Below are 15,270 nucleotides of genomic sequence, written 5' to 3'. Positions count from 1 at the left end.
AGCACTTCTTCAGCATCCTTGGCTTGAATGTACCCCCAAATATTACATGTCCGCAGATATTAGAAATCCAGGTCTGGAAGGCTGCAGCCTCAGAGAAGTAATGTGTGAGTTGCCCAAGGCCACCTTCTCCCTTGTATACCCAGCCATGGGGGGTGGGGGACTCTTAGCCCAGCCTCCAAAATGGTCTCATAAGCTGCATGTGTTCCTCATGCTTTCTGAATGCCTCCCCCACGACACGGAGATAGGCTGTTTCTCTTGTCAGAGGAAAAGGCCGCTCCTCCCTGTCTGCTCTAGCTGATACTAGGCTATGCCTTCACTGCCCCAATTCTGCTTCTGCTGCATTCCTCCACCATGGCACTTAATAAGTTACTACTCCTACTTGTTCTTTCTCTTCTCATTGGGAACATGTCCCCTCCACCTTCAGTATGGAAGTACTTGGGCATCATCACACCCCTCAACTGTCCCAGGGACACCCCGGAATTACAGAAGCCATCCTGGCTTCTGACTGGATCCTGGGATGTCCCGTTTTGGCTCAGCGAGAGCGCAGCCCCGAAATACACTTTTGGGGGGGGCATGCTCTCGCACGAGTCACCAAAAGATGTGCATCCCAATTTTCCTCTATGGCATGTCGGAGGGTATGAATCAAAGCTCGAATGCTGAAACAGCAACACCTCCCTCCTTTCCCCAAACCAAAAAAGGCTCTAGGTCTGGTCAACAGACAGCTCCTTCCCATCCCTCTGGTCCTCAAGCTTGCTTCTTCCCCAATGCATGGATAATTGCCAGGATGTGCATGAAGCACACCGTAAAGAAAATGGTTTTGTGTGCGTGCAATTTTCTAAATCAGAAACAGAGATGTGTTTAAAAAAGCAAAAGGGAAGAAAACTCTCATCATGAGACTGGACAATGCAGACCATTCATTTCCTTAATGGCTACATGTGTGCCAGCTTAAACCACCATGGAAGTAAATGGTGGTGGGAGAGCATCCAGAGTTTAATTTGTTTCATCGGCTACTACAACACCCCAACTGGCCTCTTCCCCAGCTCTTGCCTGATCCTTCCTTGCATCTGTACTGCCTCAATCCTTCCACCCGTGCTCTTCTCTGAAAAGTATGATGTAGCTGCGCAGTTTGGTTATTGACCCCATTGTTATAGTAGCATGAAGCCACAATCCTGTATGTGCTGGACAAGCCATAACATGTCCCTTCTATGCTGAAACTGACTGACAGAAGGAATAAGAGACACCAAGTGGTAGGAAATATTATTTAGCATTTTAATCTAACAACTTCTAAATGATGGGTCTCCCCTCCCCTCCCTTTCTCTTCTTACTAACCACACCTTCTGAAAGTCATTAAAGGTCAAAGAACTTAGTATTCTAGTTCAAGAGCTGTTTTAATCCAATGCCAGGGCTGGGCTCCTTTTGTTACTCATCAGCTAGGCACTTCTCCAGGGCTCCAAAATGAAACCCAGGAGGAGGGTAGCAGGTTATTATCGCACAATAGTACTTTCAAAGCTGCCACTTGGAAACCAGAAGCTATTCTTTTGGGACTTATGGGATCAGAACTACCTAAACAGTATAGAAATTGATTTATGTATGCAACCACAGCTGCAAGAAAGTTATACAGATTAAGACATTGGCAGGATTAATGTAAAAACCTGTAGTCTTTCTCTCTCTCTCTATATATATGGGATATATATGGGAATACAGTGGTACCGCGGGTTACATATGCTTCAGGTTACATACGCTTCAGGTTACAGACTCCGCTAACCCAGAAATACTACCTCGGGCTAAGAACTTTGCTTCAGGATAAGAACAGAAATTGTGCTCCAGCGACGCGGCAGCAGCAGGAGGCCCCATTAGCTAAAGTGGTGCTTCAGGTTAAGAACTGTTTCAGGTTAAGTACGGACCCCCGGAACGAATTAAGTACTTAACCCGAGGTACCACTGTAGATATATGAAATAATATGTTTAGATAATTTGGAGTATGTAAGAAGATGAAAAAAAATGTAAAGAACCATAGAAAGAGGAGGAAGGGAGTCAGAGTTTTAAATGTTAAAATTATGATTGAATAATTGTTGTAATTTATATAAATGAAAATTATAAAAAATAAAAAAATAAAAAGCTGCCACTTGGCTTTTGAACCTCATCCTATAGATCAACAGCCCTCCCACGAGCCATAATCTTCCAAGAATCAAATCTGATCCCCGTTCATGGTTCAAAAGAGTGCTCTTAGCTGTTGTTGTTGTTTAGTCGTTTAGTCGTGTCCGACTCTTCGTGACCCCATGGACCAGAGCACGCCAGGCGCTTCTGTCTTCCACTGCCTCCCGCAGTTTGGTCAAAGCTCTTAGCTACTCATTACTATATTTCTTCCAAGGTCCATGGCTTCTAGATTTTGCTTCGGTGCTTTGATTTTGTCCCAGGGCAGGGGGGCTTTCTGGGCATAATTTCTTTTCTGTTACTTTTAACAACCACAAAGAACAAATGAGATAGCGCTGCCTCTAACAGGGTCATGCTAGATGCCGGCAGGCATGATCAGCTGAAGGAACCGAGTGGGAAGGAGAGAAGTCAGAGTAATAGTTGCAGCAAACCTCGTGATGATATCCACCCAAAATAAGCCCACCCCCCATGGGCTGCACTGCAGTATGAAGAGCCACTCGCCCATACAGCCCATAAACATCCTCCTCCCTTCCTTGAAAGCTGCCTCAAGGTCCAACTGCTCCATTCTGGATCCTATTTTGGACATGTGCAACATATTCCAATTCATCCTTGCTGAGAAGTTAGTGCCACTGTGCCTAATGGCTCTTGTTGGCCACTAAATGTGCTTAGGAATGTGGTCTTACACACAGAACAACCCTTGAGCTATTTTCGCAAAACAATTATTTCCATTTAAGAAGCTCCTTCAACATGTTTTAACCCCTATGATATTCCAAATGAGAGAGAGAGAGAGAGAGAGAGAGAGAGAGAGAGAGAGAGAGAGAGAGAAGTTTAAAGCAAGGAAGGGGAAGAAATACATACACCATTTAATAATACAAATATACTGGAGTAGCAGCCAATCTCACCCCTCTCCTGGGGGGCCACTATACAGAGAGAGTCACTGCTTATTGTCTCAAAGGCACACAAAAGAATACAGAGAGAGTTCTGGTAGGTCAAGCACCCTGTTCTTCATGGTAGCGAATCATATGCCTCTGGGAAGCCCACAAAGAAGACATGAGAACAACAGCCCTATCCTCAGCAACTGATACTGAAGGCAACATAGTCATCAAGACTAGAAGCAACTGTTAGCCATATCTACCACAAACCTGTCCGTTTCCCTTTAGAGCCAAGTTGGTGACCACCACCATATCTTAGGCTAGTGAATGCCAGAGTTTATCTATGCACAATGTTCTCTGGGAATTTCTGTGTGGGCGGAAAAATTAGGGAATGCTCGTGTACATTTTATGTACACAAGTACAGAAGTAAAGTACACCTCCTGGAACTGGAAGTTCCTAATGCTGTCTACCTTTGATCAATGAATGTGTGCTCTCATGAAACACAGCCATTGGCATTGGATCTTTGAAGTCCCTTACCATATTGCTGTTCGTCTTGCTGGCATGTGCCTCCATCTGTTGCCAGTACTTCTTGGATTCCTGTACAATATCTTCATGGGTCATCCCTGGAATTATAATAAAGCCTTCTATTAAGAGCTTCCAACTTCCAGAATCTTTTCAGATTTTTTTAAAACAATGGTTTTACTTGTAGTGCTTCAAAAAGGCAATGGACCAACAGACTTGGAGATTCAAGTACAGTGGTGCCCCGCAAGACGAACGCCTCACAAGACGGAAAACCCGCTAGACGAAAGGGTTTTCCGTTTTGGAGGCGCTTCGCAAGACGAATTTCCCTATGGGCTTCCTTCGCAAGACAAAAGCACATAGGGAAATCTCCGGGACAGCGGGGAAGCGCAGCGCATCTTCCCCACTGTCCTCGGACCTTCTCCGAAGGCTGGCGGTGGGGCGGAAAGACCTTCTCCCCGCGCCAGCCTTTGGATGGCTGTCCTGAAGACTTGCGGTGGGAGGAGGGTTTTCCTTCCCACCGCCAACATTCAGAATGCTGTTCTGAATGTTGGCGGTGGGGAGGAAAAACCCTCCTCCCACCGCAAGCCCCGGGAACAGAGGAGAAGCGCTGCGCCCCTTCCCCTCTGTTCCCGTACCTGTCCTGAAGGCTTGCGGTGGGGAGAAAAGCCCTTCTCCGCACCGCCAGCCTGGCAAGCGGTTTCCATAGGAAAGCATTAATTGATTTTCAATGCATTCCTATGGGAAACCGTGCTTCGCAAGACGAAAAACTCGCAAGAAGAAAAAACTTGCGGAACAAATTAATTTCGCCTTGCGAGGCACCACTGTAATTTCATTGTGAACAACCCTGAGATCTCTGATGAAGGGTGGTGTGGGTGGGTGGGTGGGTGTGTACACACACATACACACACCCCACCCTCCATATATATATATATATATATATATATATATATATATATATATATATATATATATGCTTTCGTAGATTTTCACGGGTACAGGAATGCAGGTTTTGGTGTCTTCGGGTGTCTTCCCGTGTAAGAGTTGGGGTGTCTAGGCGACGTTTCGACGAGGTCTCACTCGTCATCTTCAGGCTGGTGCTTTCGGCTTCTTGTTACTGGAACAGAGCAGGATCTCAGTGTTTGAGTTCCTATAAATACTGTTGAGGGGGTGTGGTGTATAGCCTCCAACGTTCTGGGCAGAGAGGAAGTTCCCAGGTTAGTGTGTCTTTTCTTCTTTTGTTCATTAATTACTTGAGGGATATCTTGAGTGATTTCTTGAGTGATATTCTGAGTACCACTTAGGAGGGTCATTAGGTCCCCACCTAATGACCCTCCTAAGTGGTACTCAGAATATCACTCAAGAAATCACTCAAGATATCCCTCAAGTAATTAATGAACAAAAGAAGAAAAGACACACTAACCTGGGAACTTCCTCTCTGCCCAGAACGTTGGAGGCTATACACCACACCCCCTCAACAGTATTTATAGGAACTCAAACACTGAGATCCTGCTCTGTTCCAGTAACAAGAAGCCGAAAGCACCAGCCTGAAGATGACGAGTGAGACCTCGTCGAAACGTCGCCTAGACACCCCAACTCTTACACGGGAAGACACCCGAAGACACCAAAACCTGCATATATATATATATATATATATATATATTTGCTTTCGTAGATTTTCACGGGTACAGGAATGCAGGTTTTGGTGAGACCTCGTCGAAACGTCGCCTAGACACCCCAACTCTTACACGGGAAGACACCCGAAGACACCAAAACCTGCATATATATATATATATATATATATATATATATATATATATTACTCTACAAGTGCAGCAGAAATATAGCAATAAAAGGGCATAAAATTTAAGAGTTCTTGAAATTGGCTGCCTCCAATTTTCAACCACTCTTGCCAAGTTGACAGTTACATCCATTGATCCACTCTAGAGCTTTTCTTTTCTGCAAAGTGTAGAATATTAAAACCTAACACCACAAATCATTCCCTCAACTCTTATAATTCATGTATGTAAGATTTTAATATACTAAAGGTACAATCCTATGGTCCCCAGAAAGGCATCTCAGGAACCATAGGTACTGCAGATTTCCATCCTCAGGATGAGCCAAGTGGTACACTTACCGGAGTACTGCTGTAGCAGCCAAACTTTGAGCTCTATGAAGCTGTGAGCAAAATGGCAGCTGTCTTCACGCAGGCAGCCGTAACGCACCTCATGCCGGCACACATCAAACTGAAAGTGCTCCTGGAACTGGCGGATCTTGGAGTATTTTAGTGAGGTGGAACGAACAATGTGAACTAGACACCTGCATCGAGGAGAGGAATGTTTATTCATAAAGATGCTTGTTTTAAAACAGCAGTGATATAGAAAAATACTGCTCAGCCTGAGCCAGCCCATCCATTTGCAGCACCTTCTGCCCCCTGATTCTACAGAGAAGAACCTCAAATATGGACTGCAATGTTAGCCTGTCAAGAGACTGCCATAAAACATGCCCGCCAGTCCCTAATTATTTGCACCTTTTGTGGATTTTCATTATAAGCCACTTTGGGAAAAGGCTGGTTCCACAACTGAGGTGCTTATGTGTGGTGGTTAACAGGATGGCATCGCGGTGAGGAATGCTGCTTTGAACGATCTGCTAGATGACTGCAGCAGCAAGAGCACAACCACATGTCAACTGTTTCCATGCTGATAAAGGTAATGTATGAATATGGATTTAATGATCCTTATCATAATAATACAGGCTAAGCCAGGAGTATTCCTAGAATCAAACGGGTTGTGGGTAGGGCATTACTAGCGAGACCATCAGCCACAGCTCATTGTTGAGCAACTGCTTTTCATCCCCAGCATCTCCAGGTAGAGACACTCTAGTGTGAAACCCTGGAGAGCAGTCTGTCAGTCTGTGTGGAGTCAATACCGAGCTAGTTCAAGGTTTGACTTAGTACAAGGCAACTTCCTATGACGAAGCCCAGCCCACTTACTTGTTATCATAAAAGCTATGTTTCGCAGCTAGGTTGGAGCACACTGCTGGCGAGTCCTTGGTCCCTTTGCTGATTATCCGGGGTTTGCTATCAAAGCAGATCTGCAAGCACACCATTAGAAAAGGGTTTCAGACTCTCAAGTCCCTAGAAATTGATTTAAACAATCATTTCTAAAGCACTTCCAGTGCACTGTAATATTTGCCTAACAAGGGCTGAAATCTGTATGGTTCCCAAATGGAACCCTGGAGAGCCCCTGACATTCAGTATCGACAATACTGGGCAAGATGGTCCAATGGTCTGATTCAGTGCAAGACAACTTCTTGTGTTCCTTTATCATGCTCCTGGCAACTTGTGATTATAGGTAATTATTATTATAGACGAGGAAATAAGGCTAGGAGGTTGCAACTTGCCCACTCAACAAGTCCTGATCTTCCAGGACCCAGCCTAACGCTCCATTGACTAGAACACAGCGGCTTTCTGCTAAGTTATTTAGCGAGACAACAGGATGCTTATTGTAATCAAGCCACAACCACACAGTGATGTTTCCAATTCATGTTTCTCAGCAGTACTGGGGGTTTCTGGAGGCCAGCTCAAGGCTAGCCACATAGCAACTAGGCAGTAAATTCCAGAGAGGCGCCATTTTCCGTCACTTTAAAACAGAGCTGCAACCCAGAATGGAGTGTGAGAGAGAAAGGGTAAGCAGAATTTTGGTGTTTTAATGCAAAACCAAAACTGATAAATGTCAGCACTGGACAGTATTCTGGGTGAAAGGCTCAATGGCCCAGTTATGTAACTAGACAAGGAGAAAGATGCAGTGGAAGGACATCTTGCCTGCCTTCTACTCCATACCTCACAGAGAAAGGTGAATATGCCCTGGTGTTCCTTCAAGATCCTGGCAATGGTCAGGCTGCCCCGCTTGACTCCGCCCAGCGGGTCAAAGAGGAGGTCACGATTGAGAGTCCCCTTCCGCTCCTCTGTCCACACGTCGATCTCCTCCTGGTGGTACGCGAAGGTGCAGTTATCCCCGTACTTACAGTCCTGCTTGTTAAGCATATCTACAAAGCAACAGACATCACACCACCACACAAGGAATGGAGGCTGGAATCAGAACCAAGCTCTCTTGCTACCCCTTCTTCTGTTTCCTTCTCTTCCCTCCCACCCAACCCCAAGATCACAAACAGTTAAAAATAAACCAATGAGTTCAAAATGTCACATCTTGGTGTAGCCCAGCCTTCCCCAACCTGGTACCCTCTGGATGCTGTTGGGACTACAACTCACATCACCCTGAACCATTGGCCATGCTGGCTGTGGCTCATCGGAGTTGCAGTAGAACAACAACATCTGGAGAGTACCACATTGGAGAAGGTTGCAATTAGTCAACATAATAACTCAAGCCCCTGTCATCTTTACTAATGATTAACTTAACCTCCCCAAAGAAACCTGCCTGACACCTGCCCATTTTGGCGTTAAGTCAGACAATTTGATTTTCTTAGTATGTTAATTTAATCATTTTTTCTTGGCTGATGGCAATTGTGTTTTTATGCTGCCCTTTTAAATCTTGCTGCTTTGGGTGTGCTTTTGTATATCTTTTATATATCTTTCTATATCTTTTGTATATCTTTCTTGTTTTATTACTGAACTTTGAAAATTTTGTAAGCCACCATGCTGGGGAATCAATTGAAGGCAAAGGTATAAATCCCTATAATAATTAAAGTCTGTACACATTCATGAAGGAGAGGGTCGGTCAGTAGGAAACAGGTCATGGCTACAGAAAGCAGCCTCTCTCTCCCCATGCCATATTTCACAGAACCCTCCTTCTGTATGAAGCAGTCCCGTCCCCCGTCCCCCATGCACCCTTTCCCTTCAGTTCACCTTTGCACAGATAATAAGATCCCACAAAGTTTGTCTTGGTTGGCCGTGGTCGGATTCTCTTCCAGGTTTTATCTTCCGAGTTGCAGCGCCGGCCCAGCAGTATATCCCGCTTGCACTTGTGTTCCAGACCTTCTCGATAGGTATAATCGCCAGCCTTGGGTCCTACAAAAGGGGAGACAAGATTAACAAGAGCCCAGTTTTTCCTATAGCAATTCGTCCAAGTCACCACAAGCAAATAACCTGTTTTGGGATAGCAGATGCGACAGGCTTGTTTGAAGATGTGAGTGGACGCCAGCGGATTCTTCACAAGCAGAGCTGTGTTGGGCATCACTGACTCTGGCTGACACATCAGCAACTCTACCACTTTGGGTACCGTTGGGTGACTTGGTCCACTGTGGTTTGCCTGGAGAGAGAGTGTGGGGGGGGGGAATTGCAAAGAAAAGTAATTGAACCCCTCTCCTTAAGTTCTTCAGGTCAACCTGCATTTCAGAAAGAACAAGCCAAAGCGCGCAGACTAAAGCCCTTCTCATTGATGACTCTACTCTACATGCAAGGAGAATTACTCTGACTTTCGTGGTCAATCCAAAATACAATCTTGAGCCTTCCCATGAATTCTAGGCAGCGTTGCAAAGAAGAACTGTCAAAGTGTTGCCCTATTGTGCCATTAGTGGAATAGACTGGATGAAATCTGGGTATCAATTATATTACTATTACGCTGAAGGTGCACCTGAAAAGCTATTTCCTTCTTATTTGAAAGCTTATTGGAAAGGTCAAAGAGTATCCTACAATCGTCCAATACACTTTAGTTGCCTATGTGGTTCAGCTAAAGTGTCATATATAGCTCAGGAGGGGGAAAATAACTTTTTTTCTGATACATGGCTGTATCATGGTTATTGTGAAAAATAGTGAAATTAGTTTTTTGTAACAGATTTCATTAGTTTTCCAACACAGTTTTAACATTTTAAATCACATACTTTGTTGACATTATATCTTAAATTAGAAAAGGTGGCATCAGCCATCTTAATGACAGCATAAAGAGCTCAAGCAACCTGTCAGAACGGGCTATCACATGAAAATGCAACCAAGATATACACCTTTCAAAAAATCCTAATGAAGCTTTGCCACCTTACATGATGCTAAAGGGTCCATTTTCAGCTCTTGGCCCACAGATTATTCCATGTCCCAATCCAGAGAAAAAGAGAACAACTACTACTCACCAAGGGTGGTGGTTTCTGGATACCAGCAGGTTGCCGTGGTTCTTGTGTGCTGGTTTCCTCTGAACAAGGAGAGAAAAATCACAAGAGAAATGAAGGCAGCTGGCCAGTGTTACAAGCATGATTGCCAACTACCTGAACACTACCACATTCAACAACCTTCTCTTTTCTTAAGTTCCCAAGAGGCAACAGAAACCAAGTTCCACATTCTTTTACCACTTGAGGCAGATAGTTTCAATAATTAAAAAAACCCCCTAGATTTAAGAAAGAAAATCACAGTAATGCTCTTGCACAGCCCTGCCACCCAGGTCATTACCATGAGGTCTGCACAGGAAAATATCCCAGGGGGTTCTCTCTCCAGTGTTAGTTTCAAATTACTCCAAAGAGGCAGTTCTTACCAAGAGGAAAATTGTTTTCTAGTGGTTTAAATATCACTGGCTAGAAAAAGACTCTTTTTCTTCAAATTTGCTTTGGATCATACAGAAACATACCTCCTGCTCCTTCATCCTCTTACATGTTAATCTTGTTATTCAGTCAAGTAATTCTTTAAGTTTCCCTTAATCTATAATGCAGCAATGAACTAATACTGCTGCTGTTTGGTGCGAACCACATGGTGGGCACTATACAAACCAACACATTTATCCATTTGCTTATTTATTATACCCAGCCTAGTTAGAAAAAAGAAACATTTGCCATTTAAAAGTGACAATACAAGGCTGGGGCATAGGCCAGGAACTGATATGAGTGGTGAGAAGGAGAGAGTTAGATGGCAGTGGAGGAGCATGTAACATGAGCCTAGGGCAGTTGATGCTTCACAGAGATATGCCTAAAAATTATATGGAGTTTTGATGTAGCATTGCTCTTCCTTTCTCACAAGATAATGTGACTCTAACAGGCCCCACACCTACCAACAGTAAAGGAATCCAGCGCATCTAGTGATCCCCTATTGGTTCCAAAAGCATCCAACACATCGAGGCGGGACTCTGTGTATGGGAGCAAGTCCAGCGAATCCAGTGAGTCCAAAGGGGAGCTGCCACTGCCACCCACAGGTGATTCAAAGGCATCCAGGACAGATGAGGAGGAGAGCTGCTTAGTGGCATCCATCACAAGGCCAAAGGAAGCAGGAGGGAGAGGTGTGGAGACTGGAATGCTGGCAGTCACCACGGGAGGGAGCAGAGGAGTGCCACCTGGAAACACGGGAATCAGCTGGGGCATCTCACTAGACAGGTTGGCAGGGATGGCACCTTGGACCAGGGACTTCAGCAAGAGAGATAAAACATGATACAGTTAGAGGGGAAGAGATGAAATACACCAGATATACAAGGTAGGTAGCACAGGGCACTATGACAGACAGAATTGAAGACTAGTTTACAGTTACTTTCTCCAATGCAGCACCATTATCAACCAGTATCTGAGTAATAATAATAATAATAATAATAATAATAATAATAATAATAATAATAATAATAATTTATACCCTCCCTTCTGGCTGGGCTTCCCGAGCCACTCTGGGCGGCTTCCAACAAAATATTAAAATATTGTACAGTAATCCATCAAACATTAAAAGCTTCCCTAAACAGGGCTGCCTTCAGATGTCTTCTAAAAGTCTGGTAGCTGTTGTTCTCTTTGACATCTGATGGGAGGGCGTTCCACAGGGCGGGTGCCACTACCAAGAAGGCCCTCTGCCTGGTTCCCTGTAACTTGGCTTCTCACAGTGAGGGAACCGCCAGAAGGCCCTCGGCGCTGGACCTCAGTGTCCAGGAAGAATGATGGGGGTGGAGACACTCCTTCAGGTATACTGGACCGAGGCCATTTAGGGCTTTAAAGGTCAGCACCAACACTTTTATTCACACAGACCCTCCTCTCTTTTGGGGTGCAACTCCTGCCTCCCCCACTGCAGTTCAGCATTACATAGGCATCAAGACTAACCAGGTGTCAGAAGCATAAGTGGCATTAACTGGATTGAGGGAGCGGGGAGGAAGAATGCAACAGGTGAACACATCCAGTAGGATACCAGAAAGAAGCTTCAGGGAGCTTCAGAGAAGCAGAATGTGCCCAATGTTGACCCAGAGCATTGGTATATCTAGGAAAGAACCACCTACTTGATTAGCAGTTGCTGTCTAACACGGACAATTGGTCTTTCCCAGTACATGCCTAATACTTTCCTAATACAGGATCCTTTCAGGTTGAAGCGTCAGGGATTGAACCCTGGATTTCCTGCATACTGTACACAACACATGCTCTGCCATTAAGCTATGGACTTCCCCATTCCTGATATCAGAGTTTTCTCTTAGCCATGATTTGAAACAGATGTTGGGGAGGAAACCCTGGACAACTTCAGCCACTGTCAGCATCAATGCCACTATATCACTTAATTGCATGTAAGACTAGTAGAGAGCCATTTGCACTCCCAAAGGCCAACGTGTGTGGACAGGGAGACCAGAACTCTGCTTCCAATTACTTAACCACAGCTATACAGTTGGGAGTTTTAGATGTGCACACACCCTTTCTGTTCCCAAGGTGATAAACAATGCCACATGGAAATGTATAATATACTCAGGTCTCACGTTGGCTCAGATCTCATCAGATACTTAGAAACCAAAAGGAGGAGTTTGTGGGTAGGGAAGAGAAACCAAAAGGAGGAGGGAGAAAGACACAGAACCCTCCAGCGCATGAGGAGAAGAGTGAGGGAAAGTCAGAAAGGAGTGACTGAAAGCAGAGACGTAGATGGATAGGTAGACCTAGGAAACCCACTCTTACCAGAGGGTATTGTGACCCATCTGCAATAGAATCCAGAATGGAGTCTAGTTCATGCCCAAGAACTCCTCCTTCAGTGAAGTCATCAGCACCCTCAGACCCTGGCATGGATGCAGCATCAGTAGAAGGGAGCAGGGTGGCGGCAGGCAGGGAGGTTGGTGTGCCTTTCGTATCCAAGTCAGTTGATGGAAAGGCAGAGTCCTCACTCACAGATACATTGGGAGGGGTGACGCACTGGAGACCAAGAGAGCTGTCTGCAAGGCAAATTACTTGATCACATCCAGATGACAGCACACACACAGATCCCAATCCAGTAGCAAAAATTGAAGCTCAGAGACTCTTGCTCTCTGAACTATAGGAAGCTACCGTATGCCAGCCCAGGACGTTTGTCCAACTAACCCAATATTGTACACTCTGGGGGGCAGTGGCTGTCCAGGGTCTCAGGCAGAGGTCTCCCCCCCCCATCACCCACTATGTGATCCTTACATAAACAGACAGACAGAAATACCAGGAATTGAACCACAGACCTTCTGCACTCAAAGCCTGTACTATACTGTGTCTCCCATCTTCAAAATATGTCTTTCAGTATCTGTCAGAGTACAATCTAAAGTCATATTTCTAAAAGTTTCTTCAGATTTTATAGAATGGGGACGCCCTGTGTATCATGGGAAAAGGGTATCTCCTGCAGGGGATTTCATTTACACGTGCTGGGAGCTTCAGCACACATTGGTTTTTCTGTCGATCCACACAGTTCAGGGGAACAGCTGCAAACCCAGTGCAACGTTCCCAAAGCTGGCTCAGGGAGGGAAGTTGCAAGAGTAGGAACTTACTTCCGCCCTCCCCTCTACCAAAACATTTTCTGTCACTCAAGTTATAGTCCTTAGTGGCAAACCAAAGAGACAAAAATTGCTATGAGCCAAAGGAACATAAAACTAATCACCTGTTTCAATGTCATCTACAGAGCCCAATCCATTAGAAACAGTCTGCAAAGAGAAAGAATATACTATTGTCATCCCTCTGGCAGGGTGGGGGGAGTTGCTACTCTCAGCATTCAAATCTTTTCTCCAACTTTCACAAAGAGTTATTTCAGGGCACACAGTGATGTACCTAACTACAGGAGTTTGCAGTTTTTCCTCTTGCAAAGTGTTTATTCACTTTACTGACATACATACTGGTCTTTGAAACCAGCACTAATTTCCTCTCTTTCACCCTTCCCGCCAGACTTCAGGCAAGCTTTCAACTATTAAAAAACACAAAAACTTGGGCATATGTTCATCTGGTTAAATTTTCTTTGGATCCCTTTCCCGTTGGGTTTATTTTTTTAAAAAAAAAAACCTTGAAATACTGCTCAGGCCCTGTGAGTTATGTGACTAGTTGGACCGACAATCAGTGCTCTACACAACTGACTGACTTCATGACTGTCACAGGGGCCATTAGCTAGCCAGTCAGCACCCTCTACAGTTTTTCAGATTCTGCTAAAATTCTGGAATGCAATCAACTGCACTTAAAATTAAACATTTCTAGGAGGCATCATTTCTTGCAACACTGGACTTAGGCAGTGAGTGCCAATAGTACTCTAGCCAAGCAGGATCACTGAGAAACATGAGGGAGATATCGGCATACTTGGTGGAATCCCAGGGTTAGAAGAACAATAAAACTCTTTAAGCGGGAAATGGGGACAGGGAAAGAAATGAAGTTTCACGAAGAGGTCCTGGCTGGCTGGCATGCTGAACAGCAGCACTTGACACTGCAAAATGTTGTTTCAGGTCTCACTTGCACTATTTTATCAATAAAGGCTACCTGATTTGGTAAGGCAGAAGACAGGCCATTACTAAGTAGAGAAAACGTTTCCAATTCCTGCTGCAAGGAAGAGAGAACAGTGGTAATCTACAAGATTCTGACACAAAGTCACTTCCATATTAAGGAGCAGGTAAACATACAAGATGGCACTGACTGTGTGTGTATATATATGTCTTGCACTGTACATGCACCCTGTACACAGACCAGAAATTGCAGCTAAACCTCACTTCCCAGTTTTCTACATTCAGTACAAGGCATGCTTATATAAAAGTCAAATGGGACAATCTACTTGCAGGTTACATGCTGTTCCCAACAAGAACTGACTACAGTACTGTGTTTGGAATATCACATCATTTGCAAGTGGATAGTCTTATTCTGGATTTTATCCTGGGTGAAACTAATAGTGCTAAGTTTTGACAGGAGAGGAGGTAGGTAGTCACGCTCTCTAAGGTCTTCATAGGTAGCCAGACAGTATGATTCTGTTCTGAGCTGGCTAGCTGAATTAAATGTCATTTCTAATTAAATACCATTTATAATAGTGGCAGGTGCTTTTAAAATAGAATACAGTGGTACTTCGGTTTGTCGAACGTCTTGGAAGTAGAACGTTTCAGTTTTTGAACGCCAAAAACCCAGAAGTAACTGCTTCAGTTTCTGAACGCTTCTCGGAAGTCAAACGTGCCACACGGCTTCTGTACAGAGTTTTCCGGAAGTAAATGCTTCGGTTTTTGAAAGTTTCGGAAGTTGAACAGTCTTCTGGAACTGATTACGTTCGAAAATCGAGGTACCACTGTACTCACCATTCCAAGCTTCTGGTTTGCCATAAGCCTTTCATACACACATTTACATGCAACTGTACACACCAATTAGTACTCCCACCCCCCCAAAAAAAAACCACATGGAGGCCCTTCAGATGCTAGTGGACAACAACTTCCATAATCCCTGACCTTTGGCCACGAAGTCTGAGAGTAATGAAAGATGGAGTCCAGTAAACATCAGGAGGGCCACACAGGACCCCCAAACTAGACCTGCTCAACTGCACCAAGCCCAATTCTGAGCACTGGCCATGAATGGCGGTTCACCAGAACTCAACA

The 15,270-nt window shown here is 44.6% G+C and overlaps 1 protein-coding gene across 5 annotated transcripts in view; it reads right to left on the bottom strand.

Annotated features, from left to right (window-relative positions):
* ZC3H7B (zinc finger CCCH-type containing 7B) overlaps nt 1-15,270 on the bottom strand; it is a 49,414-nt gene that overhangs the window by 20,529 nt on the left and 13,615 nt on the right. For 4 of the 5 annotated variants that reach the window (XR_014012029.1, XM_081209514.1, XM_081209513.1 and 1 more), the window contains exons 7-17: nt 14,180-14,239; nt 13,320-13,362; nt 12,383-12,633; nt 10,531-10,879; nt 9,626-9,684; nt 8,649-8,811; nt 8,409-8,570; nt 7,386-7,591; nt 6,537-6,637; nt 5,682-5,863; nt 3,563-3,648 (exon numbers count right to left, since the gene is read on the bottom strand). Coding sequence is in view for 4 of the 5 variants with exons in the window: in XM_081209514.1 (XP_081065640.1) it covers nt 3,563-3,648; nt 5,682-5,863; nt 6,537-6,637; nt 7,386-7,591; nt 8,409-8,570; nt 8,649-8,811; nt 9,626-9,684; nt 10,531-10,879; nt 12,383-12,633; nt 13,320-13,362; nt 14,180-14,239 (1,662 nt within the window). In the remaining variant the exon portion in view is untranslated. The remainder of the gene's footprint in view (nt 1-3,562; nt 3,649-5,681; nt 5,864-6,536; nt 6,638-7,385; nt 7,592-8,408; nt 8,571-8,648; nt 8,812-9,625; nt 9,685-10,530; nt 10,880-12,382; nt 12,634-13,319; nt 13,363-14,179; nt 14,240-15,270) is intronic. The other variant, XM_081209516.1, reaches the window with a different exon arrangement.

Source organism: Podarcis bocagei, assembly GCF_964188305.1.
Source record: "Podarcis bocagei genome assembly, chromosome: 10".
Classification (NCBI taxonomy): Eukaryota; Metazoa; Chordata; class Lepidosauria; order Squamata; family Lacertidae; genus Podarcis; species Podarcis bocagei.
The sequence above is the reverse complement of the archived record's forward strand: the minus strand, read 5'-3'. Positions and strand labels throughout refer to the sequence as shown.